This window comes from Brachyhypopomus gauderio, chromosome 13 (genome assembly GCF_052324685.1).
Source record: "Brachyhypopomus gauderio isolate BG-103 chromosome 13, BGAUD_0.2, whole genome shotgun sequence".
NCBI classification, from domain to species: Eukaryota; Metazoa; Chordata; class Actinopteri; order Gymnotiformes; family Hypopomidae; genus Brachyhypopomus; species Brachyhypopomus gauderio.
Window position 1 is genome coordinate 23,111,865 of NC_135223.1, and position 22,310 is coordinate 23,134,174.

At 41.5% G+C, this 22,310-nt stretch overlaps 1 protein-coding gene across 3 annotated transcripts in view; it reads right to left on the reverse strand.

Moving 5' to 3' along the window:
• Positions 1–19,242: 19,242 nt before the first annotated feature.
• grik2 (glutamate receptor, ionotropic, kainate 2) overlaps positions 19,243–22,310 on the reverse strand; it is a 137,205-nt gene continuing 134,137 nt past the window's right edge. For all 3 annotated transcript variants that reach the window (XM_076971827.1, XM_076971830.1, XM_076971828.1), the window contains one exon: positions 19,243–21,335. In XM_076971827.1, the coding sequence (XP_076827942.1) occupies positions 21,171–21,335 (165 nt within the window). In that variant the 3' untranslated portion in view covers positions 19,243–21,170. The remainder of the gene's footprint in view (positions 21,336–22,310) is intronic.

The window sequence follows — 22,310 nt, forward strand, 5'->3', positions numbered from 1 at the left end:
AAGTGCTCAAACAGCTGTATTGAGGAGTATTGCTTATACATCAAATTCACATTTTTCTCAGACCGTAGGCACTAAGCATGATAATAATTTCTATGGAGCATTGAACTTGAAATCCTATTTTAGCTGGAAAATAAGGCAGTCCTTGGAATTCATTTGGAGGAAGTCTCTTCTCAAACTGCTGACACAGGAAGCATTTGGAGAAAAAAAGGTAACCAAGGTAACTGACAAATTGCTTGATCAAGGCTGCAACAGCAGCAAATGTTGTGCTGAGGTCAAAACAATAAACAAGCTTGACTAAAGGCTCTAAAAGACGTCCAGTCCTGCTTCCCTTTAGCCCCGTGGTTACCTTACTGATTTTTTAATGTAATGGCACCAGAATGAAGGTCATTTTAGTGCTTTACACTGCTGTTAGCAAAAGGTTGGGTTTTTTTTTTGTTGTTGTTTTTTTTAAACACATTAAGCGTACTTGAGAGAAATCAATCACTTCCACATGCTCTTATACAGAGCACAACAACAATGATTAGAGGCCATATTTGATCAAGCATCTTAGCATCAAGAAGAGCTACAAGAGGTGTGTGTCTTGGCCAGGCTGAGAGAGGCTTCATCATGACTCACAATATTTGTTTGAAATTCCCAAGATGGTCTAAATACATGGAATGATAAACAAAAGGAGATAATATATAGTAGGCTGATATGTGGCTTTGGTTAGAGTTTGATATCAACATCAGCCACAGAAAACCTAGATGATACTGATATCCTGGACACAATCCCAGTTAATCTAGCTGTTATTATTGTGTGGTGTTATGGATATATGTGCTAGTTAGTGGAGTAGGACTGCTACTACCCATGTCACAAAAGTGTGACAAACCTGAATTAATCTAGTTTCCATGCTTAATTTGGGCTTCCTATAATGTTTATGTGAAGATGCCTAGTACAGTGTTTACATTTTATTCCACCCGTCTAGTCCCTTAGCTTTGATAACCTTAGGTATCAGTGCTTTTATCAAAATTTTATAGGCAATACTTGTAAATCAAGCCAAGGAGACACACAAGTTTATTAACAAACACGCAAAAGAGTCTCATCTTATTCTTTAAAGTTAAATCAGCAAAGTGTTTGTTTATGCTGCATCTGCTCGGATAAAGTCTGTTTAGCATACTCATTGACTGTGTGATGAATGACGTGGCCACTGGACTGATGAACTCTGGGCTAACTGTTGTCATTTCTTCCCTCAGCTAATGTTGCTCAGCTCAGATAGTGTTGCTACTAACACTCAATAACCTGAACGTGTAAACTGTGCAGTGAACTGGAGACCCACCACTAGAGTGCAGGAGGGAGTCGTTTGGTATTACAATTAAAGAGAGAGAATAAGAGGGATATCAGTAATTGGGAACAGCACTGGGGGAGTGCCATTGTAAAATAATTGTTAAATCATTGTAAAGCCTTTTCTGAAAGGAGGTATATATATTCACTGTGACATTTTGTTTGCTGTTCTTTCATGGTTTCTCACGTGAGTGATTACGTTAAGCAGTAGCGAACCGTGACCTTTAAACCTGGGCCCGCTACCCCCCCCCCCCCCCTCCCCCCCGAAATTTTTTTTTTCCTTTCTTAATAAACTAAATAAAGAAAAACTGAGACGACAGTACAGCTTTAAAAACGCAATAAACAATAATATCTGTACTAGATAATATCTTAAGCAAAATAAGTTTCCAAACAAAATAAGGTTCACAGCTCCGTGGTTCTCGGAAGCGGAATATGTAAACAACGCGCATGAGGACGTCAAAGGGATGAATCGAAACTAGCTAGCGATGGTGCTAACGACAGCTAGCGTCGCCACAGCGGGCGGAAATTATCATACAGTTAAGCCCGCCCACTAAGAGAGAAGATATGATTGGTCAATTTAGCTGTCATTTGAAACTGGTATTGCGCTGAATTATAACTGCCAGGCCCTCTGTAAACGAACAGCGGGCATCACAGTCCTGATAGGGGGAGACACAGGCTCACAGGCTTCCACTCAACCCCTCACCTTCCAACACAGATTGAATAGACACGGGTGAATATTTTATTTGCTTATATTTTTGTAATTGTTTAGATGTCGAATGTCAAACTGTAAGTAGATAAAATAAAATTGGATAATTATATATATAATGCTTTAAGAATATTTTAGGCCCTCTGAGAGGGCGTAGAGGTCCCTGACGGTTCCCCACTGACGTTAAGTGCGGTAGGTGTGTGCAGTACCATTGTTAATTCGGCATTTGCAGTTCTATCTAGCTTGTCACTTGTGCTTAACAAGCTTGTCAAACTTTTGGTATTCAATGTTACACTCCCTACACCGAGTATCCGGTTGAAATGAGAAAGGGCCGGGAATGAGCGCTCACACCTTATAGTAGTTACATGAGCTCCACTTATCACAACCTCACACTTAAAATCTAAAACGCTTTTTAGGTAGACTTAATGCAAATGAGGTGCAAATCAGCCTGGTAAAGCCTAGCTGCTGACCTTTTTATTGTAGTGTCAAAGAGTACTGCTTCTATTAGAGCCCAGTGAGGAACACAGTCAGACTGAATGTTCATGCTTATGTTCATGGGAATCTTACTGTATATGTATCAAACCCAGCCCACCCATATTAATAGCACCGATGCATATTGATGATGCATTTAATTTAGACATTTAGGTTTTAACAACACTGGCATGCAGGGTGTCTTCTACGAGTCTGTTGTTTTTCTCTCCTTTAGAACCTACGGCATGTAACCTTTGACCAGACTAGAACCAGACAGTCCCACTAGAACCAGACAGTCCCACTAGTTGGCATACTTTGTTGGGCACTTCCAAAATCGAGCTTTGACGTTTTATCTAGACTGGTGTGTTTATGGGTCTGAATCCGTATTGTGCAGATTGTGCAGGAATCTGGAGCAGAAGGAGATTCTAGAGCAAGTAAAACTGCAGCTTGTGTTCACACAGTGCGAAAGAGGCTGATTTTATCTTTCAGAAGACCCTATACTATCTTTTTAGTGTCCATGATCAATTAAGGACTGTAGATTAAAAGAAAAGCATGTTAACGGGAAAAGATAACGCAGGTTTCTACTCTCTGGCAGATCTCCTCACGACACCTCCTCATGAAAGGCGCATGGCTGCTGCTTTAAGGCTTGACCATCGCCTTTGAAGTCAGCAGGTCTGACTCTTCAAACTCAGCCGTTTCTCTGAAGGACACGTGTCTACTGCTCTTTTTTCATACATTACCATGTGAGTGTAACATTTAATATTTATTTATTTAACACATTTATAGTATATATTCTTATGTATGAATATCTTATCTGTTGTTTGTGCAAAACATTTAAAACAATTACTGATACAAGTTTTATGCCATGGAAATAAAGTGATCTGTGAAATCAGTTATTTTCCTTGGATCTGAATATATATTTTAGATCCGTTTAGTATGGATTTCTATCTAAAGAAATTTATGGAAATATACATTTCTATCTATATTGCTAGGTTAATCAGTCAATCCATAGTTTACTGATTAAAAAGAACAATTACAAGCATATTTTTGCAAAAAACATTGTATTCTAACATTGCAATTTAATGAGATTGTTGAACTGCATGTGAGAAGCTTTTAGAAGTCTCTCGATGAATGACACGGGGTACACGGGGTACACAGGGTACCATGGCACCCATGCACCGATGCCCACTCAACCAACAGACAGCAGTGATGGAAAAGTGTTACAGATTATAGAAAAAAGCAAACTAACCTACAATATTTTCAAGACATATTATCTCCCTGTCTCTTTCTATCTTTCTGCATCTCAGATTAAAGAAAATTGCAATGCAACTGTTTTCCCCTGTCAAATTGACTGACATCAGTGACCTTTGCTACATGACATGTGTAGCATCTGCTCAGGTCATCACCTATGTGCAGTCTCCAGTGGACATCCCATGACTTTATGAATGTATTAGAAGTGATAATATAATTTCCCACATTATTTGACAGCAGTGAACCGCTGTGCTGACATCGGTTCTTTCTGTAAACTGCCCTCAAGGTAGGGGAAGAAATTCATCTCACAGTGCACACAACACCTTTCTGTTCTTTTGTAACTATGAACTATTTTGATAGTATGGTGGAAAAAAAAAACATCCCCTATAATGCGATATTAGATCCTCATTGAACATCAGAAGGCAGTCTATCTATAGTAAGTTTGGTACTGAATCCAATTCCACAACTAAAAGATTATGTGTCTGGCTGTCAATATGGTTTTGCAAAGATAAATTAGCATCCAGCAAGATTAATGTGCATATTTCCATGGCCTATAATGGGCTTACAAGTGTGCTTGTAATGGATTGGGAGGAGTGAGTGTCACTTTTCTAGGTCAGTGATTATATCCATGAAAAGCATGATTAAGGAGAAAAAATGATCAACTGCTTTTTGCATCATAACCTATGAAATCTGCACATATTCCGACTGGATATGGGTTGAGATTACTTCATTAGTAGTTCAAAGAGTTCAGTCATCAGGTGGTGAGGGAGATCACAGCTGAGGGTGATGAGTCATTACAGAGATAAATAGCTGACTAGTCTTAGTTGTCAGCTTTGATTTTCCTTATGAACTCAACCCAAAGGCAAAGGTGACCCTGCACGGACCTTCTCAGCTAGGTTAGAGTGCTGCTTATGTTGTATGTGTTCACATCACTGTCTTCTACAGGGTTACTGCCAACACATTATAATCCCTTGTGGATATAAGCCAGTATCTCCCAGAGTCTGTAGCTGTAACTATGTGTTGAAATGCTTAACAAGCATTGCCTAAACTAATTCAGTTTAATTAAAGTATCATATTCAAAGTCAGCAGTAATAATAATAATAATATGGGCCTAGGCCTTTATAAATGATAGATCAGAGGTCAAACAGCCGTCATTCAAAACTGTGTTTTTAACTTCAAATGTAAACTGCCGAAGCAAGATAAATGCATTTCAAAAACATTTGTTACAATATATAATTGTGTACTTTTGCAGGCCTGTCTGCATTGAAACCTCCCTCCATCCAGGCACTTTTTATTTTTGGCTAATTGTCATTCCTTGAGAACACAGAGGCTCATTATCAGACCCCAAGGCTGGGGGGTTGGGGGGGGCGGGGGGGGGGGATCTGAAAGGAACGGGCCGCTTCATTTGCATAATATTTACTCTAATGGTTTTTCCATTAGGATGAAAACTTTCATCTGCGTAGTAAAATGGATTTATTGCGGACTTATTTTGGTCTGGTAAGAGACACTTACCATTTAAGACTTACCTTATATAAATATAAGAAATGCTTATATTTAACCTAGATAAATTCACAGAAAATAACATATTTTTAATGAGAGTACCGTTTGCTTTGAAATGCTCTGAATACTGTTTTGTTTTTATTTCCAGATGTCCATCATTTTATGTGTCCACACATATGTAAATATAAATAGCTGTATCCCTTCATAAAAAGGGAGCATCTCTAGAAGCGTACCGTTATTCAGACAACAGTAAGAATCCCCCTCTGTGTGTTCATCATACTGGACTCAGATGGGATGCTTAACTAGCACATCTGTTTAGGCAAAATGCATCCCATAAATTAGCATTTTGAATGTGATTTACTTTGACATAAAACCAGGGAGCTCTGTAATGGACATACTTCAAAAAGGACCATCACAGTGAAAGAGGAGGGTGTGTACATTTCTACATTTTAGAATGTACTGAACATGTTTAAACACCAGGTGCCATCTCTATTTTAAAGAGGAGGATAAGTGCACAGGGCTCATGCACTCTCTGTTTCAGTACCAGTATCACACGCTGTCAGTGTCAGTACTTCAGTATCATGTGCTGTCAGTGTCAGTACTTCAGTATCATGTGCTGTCAGTGTCAGTACTTCAGTATCACGCGCTGTCAGTGTCAGTACTTCAGTATCACGCGCTCAGTGTCAGTACTTCAATATCATGCGCTGTCAGTGTCAGTACTTCAGTATCATGCGCTGTCAGTGTCAGTACTTCAGTATCACGCACTGTCAGTGTCAGTACTTCAGTATCATGCGCTGTCAGTGTCAGTACTTCAGTATCACGCGCTGTCAGTACTTCAGTATCACGCACTGTCAGTGTCAGTACTTCAGTATCATGCGCTGTCAGTGTCAGTACTTCAATATCATGCGCTGTCAGTGTCAGTACTTCAGTATCATGCGCTGTCAGTACTTCAGTATCACGCGCTGTCAGTACTTCAGTATCATGCGCTGTCAGTGTCAGTACTTCAGTATCATGCGCTGTCAGTGTCAGTACTTCAGTATCACGCGCTGTCAGCTTCAGTACTTCAGTATCACGCGCTGTCAGTGTCAGTACTTCAGTATCATGCACTGTCAGTGTCAGTACTTCAGTATCACATGCTGTCAGTGTCAGTACTTCAGTATCATGCACTGTTAGTGTCAGTACTTCAGTATCATGTGCTGTCAGTGTCAGTACTTCAGTATCACGTGCTGTCAGTGTCAGTACTTTAGTATCATGCGCTGTCAGTGTCAGTACTTCAGTATCATGCGCTGTCAGTACTTTAGTATCACGCGCTGTCAGTACTTCAGTATCATGCGCTGTCAGTGTCAGTACTTCAGTATCACGCGCTGTCAGCTTCAGTACTTCAGTATTATGCGCTGTCAATGTCAGTACTTCAGTATCATGCGCTGTCAGTGTCAGTACTTCAGTATCACGTGCTGTCAGTGTCAGTACTTCAGTATCACGCGCTGTCAGTGTCAGTACTTCAGTATTATGCGCTGTCAGTGTCAGTACTTCAGTATCACGCGCTGTCGGTGTCAGTACTTCAGTATCACGCGCTGTCAGTGTCAGTACTTCAGTATCATGCACTGTCAGTGTCAGTACTTCAGTATCACACGCTGTCAGTGTCAGTACTTCAGTATCATGCACTGTCAGTGTCAGTACTTCAGTATCACGCGCTGTCAGTGTCAGTACTTCAGTATCACGCGCTGTCAGTGTCAGTACTTCAGTATTATGCGCTGTCAGTGTCAGTACTTCAGTATCGCACGCTGTCAGTGTCAGTACTTCAGTATCACGCGCTGTCAGCTTCAGTACTTCAGTATCATGCGCTGTCAGTGTCAGTACTTCAGTATCATGTTCTGGTTTCCGTCTGCTCTCCATGCCTCTTTATTGGTGACTGCATTTCGAGCAACACCATACTGACCATAACAAGAACAGCTTTAGTTTCTGTGATTCCTGTTCCTGGGTTATGAGTCACAGCAATTGAGTTATCTGTTAAATTTACATTTCTATGTAGATAAAATAATGGACATTTTCTCTCTGTTAATAGAGTGACAAATGTTGTGATTATGTTTATAAAGATCCATTGGGGAGTTTATCTTGGCTAACTGCAGTTTTATAAACTCTGCTTCATTCTGTATCATTGATCTTAATAGAAGCTTCTAGATCCATCTGTACGCACTGCCGGCTTCTGACGGGTGATGCACTTTTCAGACAAGGTGGAGTACAGTGCCAGTGGACAGAACACTTCATCATCCCACAAAGAAATAATCTCACGAAACATCACATCTGTCTTCACCTGCCAAAGACTGACAAAACGTGTGTGTGTGTGTGTGTGTGTGTGTGTGTGTGTGTGTGTGTGTTACAATCGAGTCTAGATTAGAAGGATACGAGAAAGGTTGAAATTGTATGTGCATTGTGTATGTGTGCAAATGTACTAGTCAAAGGAAAAAAAATGACAACATGAGGGAGAGATGCAAATGTGATTCTGTATCGTACACTCCATAATGTACACTTGTCTTTACATGATTCTGTATTGTACACTCCATAATGTACACTTGTCTTTACATGATTCTGTATCGTACACTCCATAATGTACACTTGTCTTTACATGATTCTGTATTGTACACTCCATAATGTACACTTGTCTTTACATGATTCTGTCTCGTACACTCCATAATGTACACTTGTCTTTACATGATTCTGTATCGTACACTCCATAATGTACACTTGTCTTTACATTATTCTGTATCGTACACTCCATAATGTACACTTGTCTTTACATGATTCTGTATCGTACACTCCATAATGTACACTTGCCTTCACTTTACACGATTCTGTATTGTACACTCCATAATGTACACTTGTCTTTACATGATTACGTATTGTACACTGCATAATGTACAGATGCCTTGACTTTATATGATTCTGTATTGTACACTCCATAATGTACACTTGTCTTTACATGATTCTGTATTATACACTCCATAATTTACACTTGCCTTCAATTTACTAACTCACCAAAAATGTCACACTGTACTCCATGTGAAGCAAACAGAGTGAACTTAGAAAATACAAAGCTTTCAAAGTATTTACAAAAAAAACTAGAAATAAATAAGCAGAACGTTCATAAGCAGTAAATCTAAGTGAATATTTACAAGGACATAGTAGCAACCAGAGCAGAAGCAAACTCAGAGCAGACATAAAGCTGTTGGCTGCATCTTTCAGTAGAGGCCCCAGATGATATCACACACACACACACACACACACACACACACACACACACACACACACACACACACACACACACACACACACACACACACACACACACAGCCTGCAACCTAGAAAAGACTCACATAGACAAACAGGACACAGACATCAGAGAGAGGTACCGCCACAGAACATCACTCTTCCTCCTGATCAAGGTTTCTTTTCTGTTTGTTTTTCTTCAAGGTTTCTTTCCTGTTTGATACCAGATCAACATGAAATATTATTTACAGAAGTAAAAGTTCATCCCAGAGCGGGTTTCTATGCCAGAATGATGGGTGAATCTGGGTCTCCAGAGAGCTGAGGTGCAGTTCTACACGTGCTCCCACCCTGTGGTCCAACAGGAGGAGAAGAACGCTGAGAGGCACCAGCACCCAGACAGACGTGCAGCGTGCCGCGCTGTTCTCCACCACGCCTCTGTTCACATCAGTTACCTCCGCAGATGGTGACACCACGCTGGGGCGCAGCGAGACAGCTACGCTCCCTCTGGAGGGCTGGAGGAGAGAGCGTTCACCCTCACGCCCTGCGGGGCTCCTGTGGTCAAGCACACAAACCTGTGTGTTTCTCTGTGTGTGGAGGAGAACGCAAGAAGAGCGGATGCATTTTAATATGTTTATTTTAGCCAGAAAGAAGAGGTGTTGAGGTAGAGAGAGAGAGAGAGAGAGAAAGAAGAGGGAAGGCACGAGAGAGAGAGAGAGAGAGAGAGAGAGAGAACAGTCTGATGTAGTCACGTTAGATGGCAAACTGACGTGTGGCTGCTTGCTCCTATGTCAGCCTGTAAGAAACTTAAATGGACGTACTGGCACTGAGTCATAGTGGCTGCAGGCAGATGATTGATTTAGCATCCAGTTAAATAAAGGGTAAATAAACATATTAGCACAGCGGTCCTGTTTGTGTGGATCAGCTGGGAGACGGACTGTGTCTTCGTCAACTCTCTACGCCAGCCCTGTCCCCCAAGGACACGGCAAATGTGATGTTGATGGGGGGGCATTATTGCAGAATAAAGACAGAAAAAGAGGGAGAAGCACCCTGCATGTTCTAATATGCTCTCGTCAGCTAAAGGCCTATTACAGCTGTAGCCACTCCATTACTGTGATGAAGAAGAGGAGGGGCAGCAAGCCGTGGGTCTTCTGTACCGCTTCACAGGCTGACATGCGTAACCAAAAACCATTTTCACACACAGGTAGTTAGTGGCTAACAGCAAATTAAGAACAAAGAGCATCTGAACTAAGCTAAATATATCGAAACGTGTCATTTGCCGGACTGACACAGAGGTGAGAGATGAAGAATTCAATATTTTTTCACTATCTTTGCTGGGTTTATTATTTATCTTGGGGGTTGTTTCTTTGGTGGTAGAAGGGTTGAAGTCATATTCCACCACACTGGTGTCTGTCCCACCACCAGTAAAGTGTGACTATCTCTCTGTGCATTCAGCAGATTCAAAATGGCATTTAGCTGTCGTCATTTCGCCCTGCTGCTATCGCGGCCACCTGACAGACCTTTTAATGCTCCTCTGTGCTCCAGTTCTTTTGCTCTATCGTATCTCCCTGTTCAGGAAAATGGTTTATAGCAACATATCACCTGGGTAGCAATGTGGGAAGCTTCAAACCAGCATATAATAGTGATTTCCTGAGCTTGTGCGTGTGAGTCCTCTTTGCCTTTACATGCGTGTGTGTGTGTGTGTGTGTGTGTGTGTGTGTGTGTGTGTGTGTGTCCATTCATTCCCCCTCAGGCTGCCTGTCTTGTTAATCAATCACCCTTATTAGCAGATAAAAGTGCAGAATTTAATTGGCAGTGATCAGGAAGGAGGACCCTGTCCCTGCTGAACTCTCCTCTCTTTAATTATGTGTGGGGCCGTGAAAAGACAGAACCAGCGCACACACCGCTGCTCTCCATAGCGTCTCCTTCCACCGCGGCACTAGTCCCAACCTGCAGCACCAACCGCGTATTGATGGGCCAGGCAGACGCTGCACTGGACTAGAGAAGCTAGCGTTGACCCTTCTGTTCATTTCTCCAGAAAGGCACGGTGGAGCGGTGCAGCACAGAAATCACAGCGTTGCTTTTACTCTGTATGGGCCGCACATATTTTGACTCAGGAATTAGGCAAAATGTGGAAAAGGATCCGCGTCGCTGCTCGGCCTGACTTAACTCTAATGCACTTATAGATGCATTTAAAGCAAATGTTGGGCTAACACAGTAAAGCGTCTGGATGCTGTCAAGTTACTCGAAATGATAGTGAAATGACGGCCATTAAACTGATGGAGGATGAGAAAGATGAGAGGAGAAGCCGGAGCCAGGAGGGAGGAACGCCCCGCCAAAATGAACGCGTAATGAAGAGAGTGGCGGAGGAGATGGAGAGAGAGGCGGAGGACCGGCCTGTGATGAATGGAGTCTTTGTTTTAGGGGAGAGGGGAGCCGCGTGAGGGCGAGGGCTGCCGTCTTAATGGGGTCTCCGTTCTTCACCTCGCCAAGCTGCTGCCGTGTCGTCTGATGGCATTAAAATCCAGCCTTCACATGCAAATGGATATTTAATAACAGCCGCTGCAACAAGAGCTGTTCAGATTTACGCCACCTTTTAGTGGTCTGCACTGGCGACAACAGTGCAGGACATGGGGCAGGAAAAAACATCTTAAATCCTCTGGTCTGGACAAAATATACACCACAGCACAATGCCATTATTATTCTGTGTACAGGGGGTTATAATTTAACAGGTCACAGTCACCTTAATTATCAATTTTACAAAGGGGTAAATGTCAAGTATTACACAACACCTAAATGTTAGTCCGCAGTAAAAACAGAGGAAGAGTCAGCAGGACTTTCCACGTCAAAACATGAGGTAAAACACATGGCATTGACCAGTAGAGGAAAGGGTGCACTTATATAAAGATATACGTTTATGGCATCCAGCTGATGCCTTTATCCAAAGCGACTTGTCGTTATTACTGATAATATATGGCTGAATTTGAGCAACTGACATTAAGGGCCTTGTTCAGAAGCCCCACAGAGGCAGTATGGAAGAGGTGGGGCTGGTGGGGCTTGAAGTGGCAACATTCTGATTGCTAGTCAAGCACCTTAATCACTGCCCTAAATAACACATATGTATTGACATCTGATATTATGTTATGTTTATGCTATTTACTCACAACATTCTATATCAATAATTGAGTCCAAAAAGCCGACATGTTTTCTGTCAGATTTGCTGTCTAACACGACCTGTGTTGGCATTAGACTAACCTGCCATCTGATAGAGGTCGGAGGTTGCAGGTGGAACGCTTGCCATGCATGAGTTATGTCTTGGCAGCAGTACATGGTGGTAAAGGTGTGTGTGTGTGTGTGTGTGTGTGTGTGTGTGTGTGTGTGTGTGTGTGTGTGTGTGTGTGTGTGTGTGTGTGTGTGTGTGTGTGATCCTGTGACTAACCAGGTGACATGGTTTGTGGGGCATAAGATAGAGCTGTAATTTTCCTCAGTGTAGAGATAAGGCCATTGACATGCCAGCACATTTCTGTAGAAGCCGATACACTTCAATCGTCTGAATATTAAAAGCCTTTTTTGGTGGGGGAAGATAAAACATGAAGAGCGTGAGGTTAGATGATTTTTTCCAGTGCAACATTTTGGCCAAAACTCTGTTAAGATGTATCACCATGCATATTATTATTATTTAATCAGAAATTACAGTGGACATCTCACACTATAGTCACATTTAGGACACTAGTGATTGCATATTAGCCTCTGATACATGATACAGCAAACCTCATTAGCTTAAAGTTTCCAAACTAGCTACTTCTTACCTCACATTTACCTTCAAGTCCTTCAAAGCATTTCCTAAAGTCCTCAGTTCCACTCACTATCTCATGTGTGACACACAAGTGACACAGTTGATGTTGTGGAAAGAGGTTGAACTGACCTCGGCGGGTAATGCTCAGAAAGAAGCAGCTTTTGGAGAATAGCAGTCAGTGTGTACTCTGTCCTTACAGCGATCCCCCTGGCTTTGAACATAATGCAAATGTCCGTCAGAGAGGAGGGACTGCATCGCCATAGTAATGGCTATGTTTATGGGATGGTTCGTGAATGTCAGCCTGATGAAGCTGCTACAGCTGTTTTTAATTGTGGCTTTGCAGTCGTCACTCAGACTCACACACAGAGGGGGCAAAAACCTCAATAGGAGCCAATCAGCTGCCTTGCCTCCTCCTTCCGCTCTGACACACATTCATGCTCTTATCTGTTACCTTCTCCCACGGTTTTGTGATTATATCTCTTCTTTTCTGATGAGAAGCACCAAGCGTGATGCGTGCGGAAGAGACAAAATGGACAAAGGACCTAACGGAAAGGTCTCCAGGGTCTTCTGCACTGGGGAACGCTCAAACTCCCAACGCTCTGTCACACAAATGACGCTCCATCATTCCAGGCCGATACTGCAGCCTGTGTGTCAAAGTGTGCATCTTCTGTAGTAGAATGATCCAAATAGTGTGTGATTATGGATGCGTGAATATTATGGGATTTTAATATTTTTTTACAATATGATAGATGAGTGGGAATGTGCAAAACTGCATTAGAAATAATGTCAATTAAGATAATGACGTAACAATCTGAATGTGTTCTAGCCTGATGGTATTTGTATTTGTCATATGGTAAGTGCAGTCTTGCCCAGCCAACAGTAGTCCTGCCATCAGAAATGTCCTAATTAAAGAGGAGCAGAGGAGAGCTGCTACCACTAGCGCATGGCAACAGATGGTTTATCCGCCCTAATTGCACTGCCTTTATGGTGCTAAAATGTGCCTACGTAATGGAAGGTCTGGTGAGTGGACACGGCATCTCCTTCCCATTCATCTCCTCAGGCTGAAGGACACCATGCTGTATCTCAGCAAGCGATACTCGCCTCAGTTTTTGATCTGCGAAGATTAAAGGCAAAAGGAAAAGTTATGACACAAGGTTAGATCGACACAGTCCCTAAATATCACATTGTTTCTGAGGCTTTCCTATTCTTGTCATGCAAAATACACTCCTTTAAGAGTCCCCCGTCAAAGAGACACGGGGACATCTGTAAAAGATCTCTTCATATTAATGAAGACTGGCCCTCTTTTGATTAAAAAATATATATCAGGCTGTTCTGGTTGAGTGGTCTTGGGGACATGAATAACAACCTACTGTAAGAAATAGCAAATGGGTTCAATGTGTTGTTATGTACCCCCAAATAACGAATATTATAGAAAGTGAAATGAGATACTCCATCATAGGATCCTTTTAAAGTGTAACACATTCTGCCTAATGATTGATCAGTTAACCTAACAATTCCTTAGTAACCTCAACTGAGCTATATACCATGTTCACTGCTTTCCTGTGAAATGATTATCCTGTATTATGTACTGTTTTACTCTGTGTGTGTGTGTGTGTGTGTGTGTGTCTGTGTAGCTAAGATAAAGTGAAATGAAATACAAGGTTGACTCTGTAAGTACTTTGATTCAAAAGGACTGAATTTTAAGCATTACCTGCGAAATAAAACAACAGAAAAAGAACACATTGGTAAATCCATATAAAGGGATGATTCTGGTGGATAAGGAGCCATTCAGTAGATTTGGACAAATGTGGAGATGTTGAACTGAAAAACAGTGAGTGATGGTACTGAAAAGGAGGTGAGGATGGCAAAGACAAAACATCTCAGTGGCTTTGATTCTGTACATTAATGGAAACTGTTGGCCAAGCAATGTCATGGGGCAAGAACGGTTCTGGAACACAACCCTAACTGCCCCTTCTGTTTTTGTGATCTAAACATCCTTTTGGTTTTTGGGTTTTAAGATGGAGGTGTCAGATAAGTTACCACGGTGATAGCCGGCTTGTGGAGGCCGAGCATTCACTGCAAAGTTGGGTTTCAATCCTTCAGCACCAGACCTTCCCATCACTTACTAGTCATACTAATCACTCACTATTCATACTAGTCATACTAATCACTCACTATTCATACTAATCACTCACTATTCATACTAGTCATACTAATCACTCACTAGTCTTACTAGTCATACTAATCACTCACTAGTCTTACTAGTCATACAAATCACTCACTATACTAATCAATCACTATTCATACTCGTCATACTAATCACTCACTAGTCTTACTAGTCATACTAATAACTCACTAGTCATACTAATCAATCACTATTCATACTAGTCATACTAATCACTCACTAGTCATACTAGTCATACTAATCACTCACTAGTCATACTAGTCAGTCACTAGTCATATTACTCACCCACTAGTCATACTAATCAACCACTAGTCATACTAATCACTCACTATTCATACTAGTCATACTAATCACTCACTAGTCTTACTAGTCATACTAATCACTCACTAGTCATACTAATCAATCACTATTCATACTAGTCATACTAATCACTCACTAGTCATACTAGACATACTAATCACTCACTAGTCATACTAGTCATACTAATCACCCACTAGTCATACTAATCAACCACTAGTCATACTAATCACTCACTATTCATACTAGTCATACTAATCACTCACTAGTCTTACTAGTCATACTAATCACTCACTAGTCATACTAATCACTCACTATTCATACTAGTCATACTAATCACTCACTAGTCATACTAAACAACCACTATTCATAGTAGTCATACTAATCACTCACTAGTCTTACTAGTCATAGTAATCACTCACTAGTCTTACTAGTCATACTAATCACTCACTAGTCATACTAAACAACCACTAGTCTTACTAGTCATACTAATCACTCACTAGTCATACTAATCAATCACTATTCATACTAGTCATACTAATCACTCACTAGTCTTACTAGTCATACTAATCACTCACTAGTCATACTAATCAATCACTATTCATACTAGTCATACGAATCACTCACTAGTCTTACTAGTCATACTAATCACTCACTAGTCATACTAATCACTCACTAGTCATACTAGTCAGTCACTAGTCATACAACTCACCCACTAGTCATACTAATCAACCACTAGTCTTACTAGTCATACTAATCAATCACTATTCATACTAGTCATACTAATCACTCACTAGTCTTACTAGTCATACTAATCACTCACTAGTCATACTAAACAACCACTATTCATACTAGTCATACTAATCACTCATTAGTCTTACTAGTCATAGTAATCACTCACTAGTCTTACTAGTCATACTAATCACTCACTAGTCATACTAAACAACCACTAGTCTTACTAGTCATACTAATCACTCACTAGTCATACTAATCAATCACTATTCATACTAGTCATACTAATCACTCACTAGTCTTACTAGTCATACTAATCACTCACTAGTCATACTAATCAATCACTTTTCATACTAGTCATACTAATCACTCACTAGTCTTACTAGTCATACTAATCACTCACTAGTCATACTAGACATAGTAATCACTCACTAGTCATACTAGTCAGTCACTAGTCATATTACTCACCCACTAGTCATACTAATCACCCACTAGTCATACTAATCACTCACTTGTCATACTAATCACTCACTATTCATACAAGTCATACTAATCACTCACTAGTCATACTAATCACGCACTAGTTATACTAATCACTCACTAGTCATATTAATCATCCACTAGTCATACTAATCACCCACTAGTTATACTAATCACTCACTAGTCATACTAATCACTCACTAGGCATACTAGTCATACTAATCATTCACTATTCATACTAGTCATACTAACCACTCACTAGTCATACTACTCACCCACTAGTCATACTAATCACTCACTATTCATACTAGTCATACTCATCACTAACTAGTCATACTAATCACTTACTAGTCATACTAGTCATACTAATCACTAACTAGTCATACTAATCACTTACTAGTCATACTAATCACTAGTCATACTAATCACTCACTATTCATACTAGTCATACTAATCACTAACTAGTCATACTAATCACTTACTAGTCATACTAACCACTAGTCATACTAGTCATACTAGTCATACTAATCACTAACTAGTCATACTAATCACTTACTAGTCATACTAATCACTAGTCATACTAATCACTCACTAGTCACACTAAGGCCAGAGGTGACAGCAGTAGTATGGGGCCAAATCTTCCACAGTTGTTCCCACTGAATGTTTTGCAGCCTCCCATTGACTGTGCATTAAACATTCATTCATCTTCTAAACCATTTAATCCAGTTCAGATTCACAGGGGGCCAGAGCCAAACTCAGCAGCACAGCACACGTGGTGGATAGCAACACTGGAGAGGGCAGCGGTTCATCACACACACACACATGCAATTTAGAGATGCCAATTGGCCCAACGTGCACATCTTTGGAATGTGGGAGGAAGCTGGAGTACCCAGCATCCAGGCCAGGAACTGAACCCAGATCAGCGTCACTTTAAGGCATCCAGTATATATGTTTATACCAACTGATGGAATAACGTACACCAGGACTGTTTACATTTGTACTTGCAAGGGAGGATATATCCTTGCCCCTCTGGTGTAGAGGTCATGCTAAAGAAAAAGGTTAAATTACTCATCTGAGTGTCGTCACAGTTTGAGCGCTCTTTCTCTTTCCCCCAGTCTGTCTCCTCCAGTCCCTCTTTCCCTTGTCCACCCCTTTCTCCTCCACTCCCTCCCTTCCCACTCTCTATCCCTCTTTTTCTTGCCTCTGCAATCGGGCTGTTGGAGTGGCACTCAGCTGTGCGTAATCTGGTCACGCCCCATTAGATTTGTGTGGACCAGGTTCAGCCTAATCCGTCACGCTCCACAGGGCCTGAGTGGACCTGGCTCAAGTGTAATTTGGGATTATGTCTGTAGCACCCACGTCTCTGGTTTCAGGAGGGAATTGACGCTTTTGTTGGTTCCTCCGTTCACAGTCCTCAGGTGGCTTTTCGTTGCCGACACTGATATTCATTGCACCTAAGAAATGTATGTATTTTTTTTTCCTCTCACCTACTGCTTTCTTATAGTTTAACTCTCTATGGGAGAAAAATGAAAGTGAGATCAGTGCTGCATCGGAGCAGTCTTGACAAGATTTCACTTGGGTTGGTCTTTTATTTCTCACTGTCTTCCCCTGCTTTCCCTACGGGGTTTGAGTGTGCGGTTTCATCACCTCACATTGTTCCAGGTATAGGTGCGATGCCATTTCGTTTGTTCCATGTTTGGGCTGACTAAGCCTTCAGGATTTGACTTTTAACATAGCACGAGGAGCTTGTGGAGGGGTTTCTAATGGGGTAGGGTTACCGTTGTTTCCCTTTGCCATTGTGAGAGTCTGTTTCGCCAGTTTTATTCACATTCAAGCAGGTAATCTTCTCATTGTAATCCCAAGGTTTGGCAGGAACAGACACTACCTTGTTTGTAACGAATCATCAGTAACTATGTAGACGATCTATGGCACAATTTCTCACCTATCCAAAATCATCTCCACTTAGAATTGCATAAAGGGTGAGGACAGCTGACAGTAATTAGACACCGTTATAATACATCCTCATGTGCTGCTCTTCCTCTGCGAATAATTTTTTCTTCACAAATCCATGCGCAGCCAGGGTCTCTAGCAATGTTCCTGAGGTAAGCAATGCAGCGAGAATCTGTGATCTAACAGCATCTCGGCAAGCAGAGCGATGCAGAGGAACTGGACCCATGGAACTCTTGCTTTGGTGAATATAAGCTTTTCTTAGCAAATAAATTGTTGCACACCACAAACCCGCTGTGACCATTTTTCTCAAGGACAGACCTACCTCAGAAGAAGAAGCAATGTCCCTTTATGTTTTTATTACAAAAGATGATTGATAAATATAAATGGTCTACAAGATGTAGGGAATAGCACATTACAAAGCTTCCCTCCTATCTCTAGATCATTCCTATACCCCAGCCAAGATAATTAGCCAATTAATGATAGCATGTAGGTTCGTTATCTAAGCCCCAACTAAGCAGAGCACCTTGTTGTCAATCTGATAAAGGAATTGGTGAAAATGGACCACACATACACGCATATTTGAGCCAAACACTCTGGGCTATATTCTAATGATCTTCACAATGGCCGCATTAGCCATGTGGATTCAGATACCTGATGAGAATGACTCCACAAAATGCATTTTCTAGGAGCTTGGAGCTTTAATGAGCTGGTTATGAAAAGTGTGAACACCTCATTTTGTTTTCTACAAAATGTCAGGTCAAACCAAGAGATGTTTATGGAAATGTTTAGGGAAACAAGTCTCTCTCTGATATAATGGCTTCAGCTCACTACTTTAAGCCCATGATTTTAATGTTAGTGATAAAACAATTGTAGTTAATGTTAAAGCAAAACTTGTGTTGACGAAATTTAAACTGACTGAACTAGACTGATTGATCGGCTCCATTCCACTCCCTACAGCCTAAAACATCTTAAGTGCATTAAAAGATTAGCTTAGTCTCAAAGAGGTCACAATGTGCAGAAGTAATTAAATGCTTGGATAAGGCCATGGAATTAACCTGATTAGTCACATTTCACACATTAGCTGTGTCAATAGAGATGTCCTTATTTTCTCTTGCAGACAAAACGTGGTCATCAGGGTCCTCACAGCTCCATCATAGTAGTCAGAGTGTAATGTATCTGTCATCCAGTCTAGTACTGCTGTGCATCATATAGATACGTAATGCAGTGTACATGTATTGTACGTGTTGGAAATAAGGCTAAGAGGCAAATATGTTGAACTTTTTAATGATTTTGTTTAAACTTGTGCATCAACTTCAGACAGTAAATTGTGTGCACAATTGATTTTGTTTTCACAACATGGTCAAAATTAGTTTAGCATCTTTAAATTCTTTAAATACATTTTACCCATCTTAAACCATTTACACACATGTTCTCTGCTCTGGGTACTAGCAGTCTGTTGGAAATTAGGGGTGTAGAATGAGAAGCAACTGTGGTAGTCCTCATCATTGTCTCGTCGTGTATATATATGTATGTCTTTTATCTTCAGTTTCATTGTTACTATCATTTACCCCAAGTAAAAATATCTTTCTTTAAATATGATTCATTTACATGATAAAAATAGTATCTGTCCAAAACATGTGTGTGTCACTTCAACACTGCCTGGCATGCGTATCACTCTTCTCTGTGTGTGGACCTAAAAGGTGTCCCTTGCCCACGGAGGTCATATATCATGGACACTGGCTCTGTGTCCTCCTCACAGAGGCCTGGTGATATGATCCTGGGTGTGTCGGTGTGGTCTAATGAGGCTGGCCCACAGTGGGCCCAGATCCTCCACCATTTTACACTCTGGAATTGAGATTCTGCAGGGTATCCCATCAACCAGAAGACGACAAAGATGGTCAATCTTGTGTTGATACAAATTATTACAAAATTTTGAACCTTTTTTCATACAAAAACACATTTTATATAAATTTTGCATTTGCACAAGTTTGTGAGGATTCCTGTTTCTGAAATCAAATCCACAAAAAGTACAAACAATTAACTTGACATTGAAATGAATCAGTTTGAGTGTAAAAAAAAAAAAGTAAATATGCACAGGAGTTTAATTAATGTGTATGTTCATAGCTATGATGACTCAGTCCATCAAAATATTAACAAAAATAAATAAAATAATAAATACTTGAATAAATATAGCATGACAGCTGTGAGTTTTGTTTTCAGTTACTAGTTCTGACCTACATCTTGCAGCGATGAAGATGAAGAGCATCTAGAGGTTCCTCAGGGGGCAGTAAGAGGCAGGTCTCATTTTAGTCATCCTCTCTTACTCTACAAATACACATCTGAGACAAACCTAACTGTCTCCTAACCAAGACATTTTCACAACTGGATTTGTCTATTATATTTTTTTCCTCTTGAAAAACAATCTTCCTACTTCACTGGAAGTGGTAGTGATTTGAAATGCAAGCAAATTAAGACATTTATTGCCTGATGTATGACACGTCTGCTCTGCCTTCATTGCCGTGGATTCAGCATAACAAATGTCGTTATTACAGAACAGGTTTGTTTTAAAGATTTAAAGATATTTTAAGCTTTTGAACCAATTAGGTTTGGGACTGAGACTGTCTAATTTATATTTGATCAAAGGAAATCTGCACAAATATACACCTTAAAACTATATACGTTTTCTCCATGTCTTGACATAAACTTCTTGCCCCCTTTTGTATATTGTATGTGACTACATAAATCCTTCAGTTCTCTTTTATGATCCCAACAATTCTCTATGTGGCCTCTAGACAGAGAATGGTCAAACTGCCCGGAGAGATTACAGATTCACACACCTAAGCTAAAGTGAACTTAATAAAGGGACAGTCCGACTCCAACCACACACATCTTCATCCTACACCTCCGTCCTTCTCGGTTGTTTAATCCATAAGTCATCCACTACACCGGTACAAACCAGTCTTTGCCCTTGTGGCAGGAGTGATGAGGTAACTCACTTTAATTTTGCCCAGACTCAAGTTATTTCCACAGGAAATATGTCGGATTCTTTTTCCCCCCCAATAACTAATTGCTTTGAAACAATAATGATATTTAATACTCTGAGCAATCACGTTCCTAGTCTCCCAACCCCCATGTATAAATGTAGCTGTCGCCCTGCCCTAACACCATTCCCCCTTTTTCCCTCTTTCGTCTGAAGAAAAAGAGAACAAGTGTCTACTTTAAGCCATGGTCTCTTTGCCCGGCAGTCTCCGATCATTGAAGGTGTGCATGTTGATGACTTCCTCCGTCTTGACCATGACAGTCGGTTGAGGCTTGTGTTTGAGCCGGCGCTGGCACTTGAGGGACACTCGCAGTTCCTCCACCATGGCACTGCAGAAGGACCTCTGTGTGGCAGGAGGAAGAAACGACAGCTGATCAGCTGCACCTTCACACACACACACACACACACACACACACGCTCCTTCGGCTGCCTCAGCCAGAGACTGAGCTACAAATAAGACAGGATGGAGACACTAAAGAGGTGAAGGAGAGTGAATGACTGCCATGTTGGTAGCGTGGGGGCAGTGGTGACTGAGGTGTCATTCGGCCGTACGATGTAGCTGGGGTGGAGGAGAAGGAGGCGGAGGAGTGAGGAGGGAAGTGATGATCAATGCTGCTGTCCATCTCGATTCGCGCCCCGTGCATCATAACTAAAGTGATTTCTCCATGGCAGATATCACCCTGCCGTTTCCTGCCATGCAGCAGAAGCTTGACTTACTGATGTGTATTGTGGCATCTGCCACGGACTTGGGCTGTGGGCCTACTGGTGGGCAGAGAAGAGCACAGTGAGGGTGTCCTAGGAGAAAAAACACTAGTAGGTGCTTATGGACCTGTCGCTGGAGCAACACGATGACCTAACGACATTGACCGTAGCCCTCCAGCGACATTTTGGGCTGGTGCTAGCAGAGCTATCGATCAGGTGGCTACTCGCAGAGATACAGAGGTTAAACGGCATGCTGGAGGTAGATCTGAGCACAAGACATTCAAGAAGGCTACGCAGGAGGAGTTAGAGCCGCAACACGTTCTGAATGCACCGCGGCGGAGGCCACGTACGGCCCGCCGCACCGGTCAGCTTCCGAGTGGTCATTGCTGAGGCAAGCGAGGGCAGAAAATCACCCTCCGTGTAAAGTCCTCGAGGTGGGCCGCACGGTGCTGTGTGCCGGAGCAGTTTGAAGAGGAGGCGGTGTGCTGAGTGGTCCTCAAGTGAGTGGGTGAGCCACTCGTGCGCTTGTGGTGTATGCTGAGGGGAAACTCTGCAAGTCAGAGTTATGAGTGTGCAACAAGGTGAACAATGCTCAGTGATCACACCACAGATCACC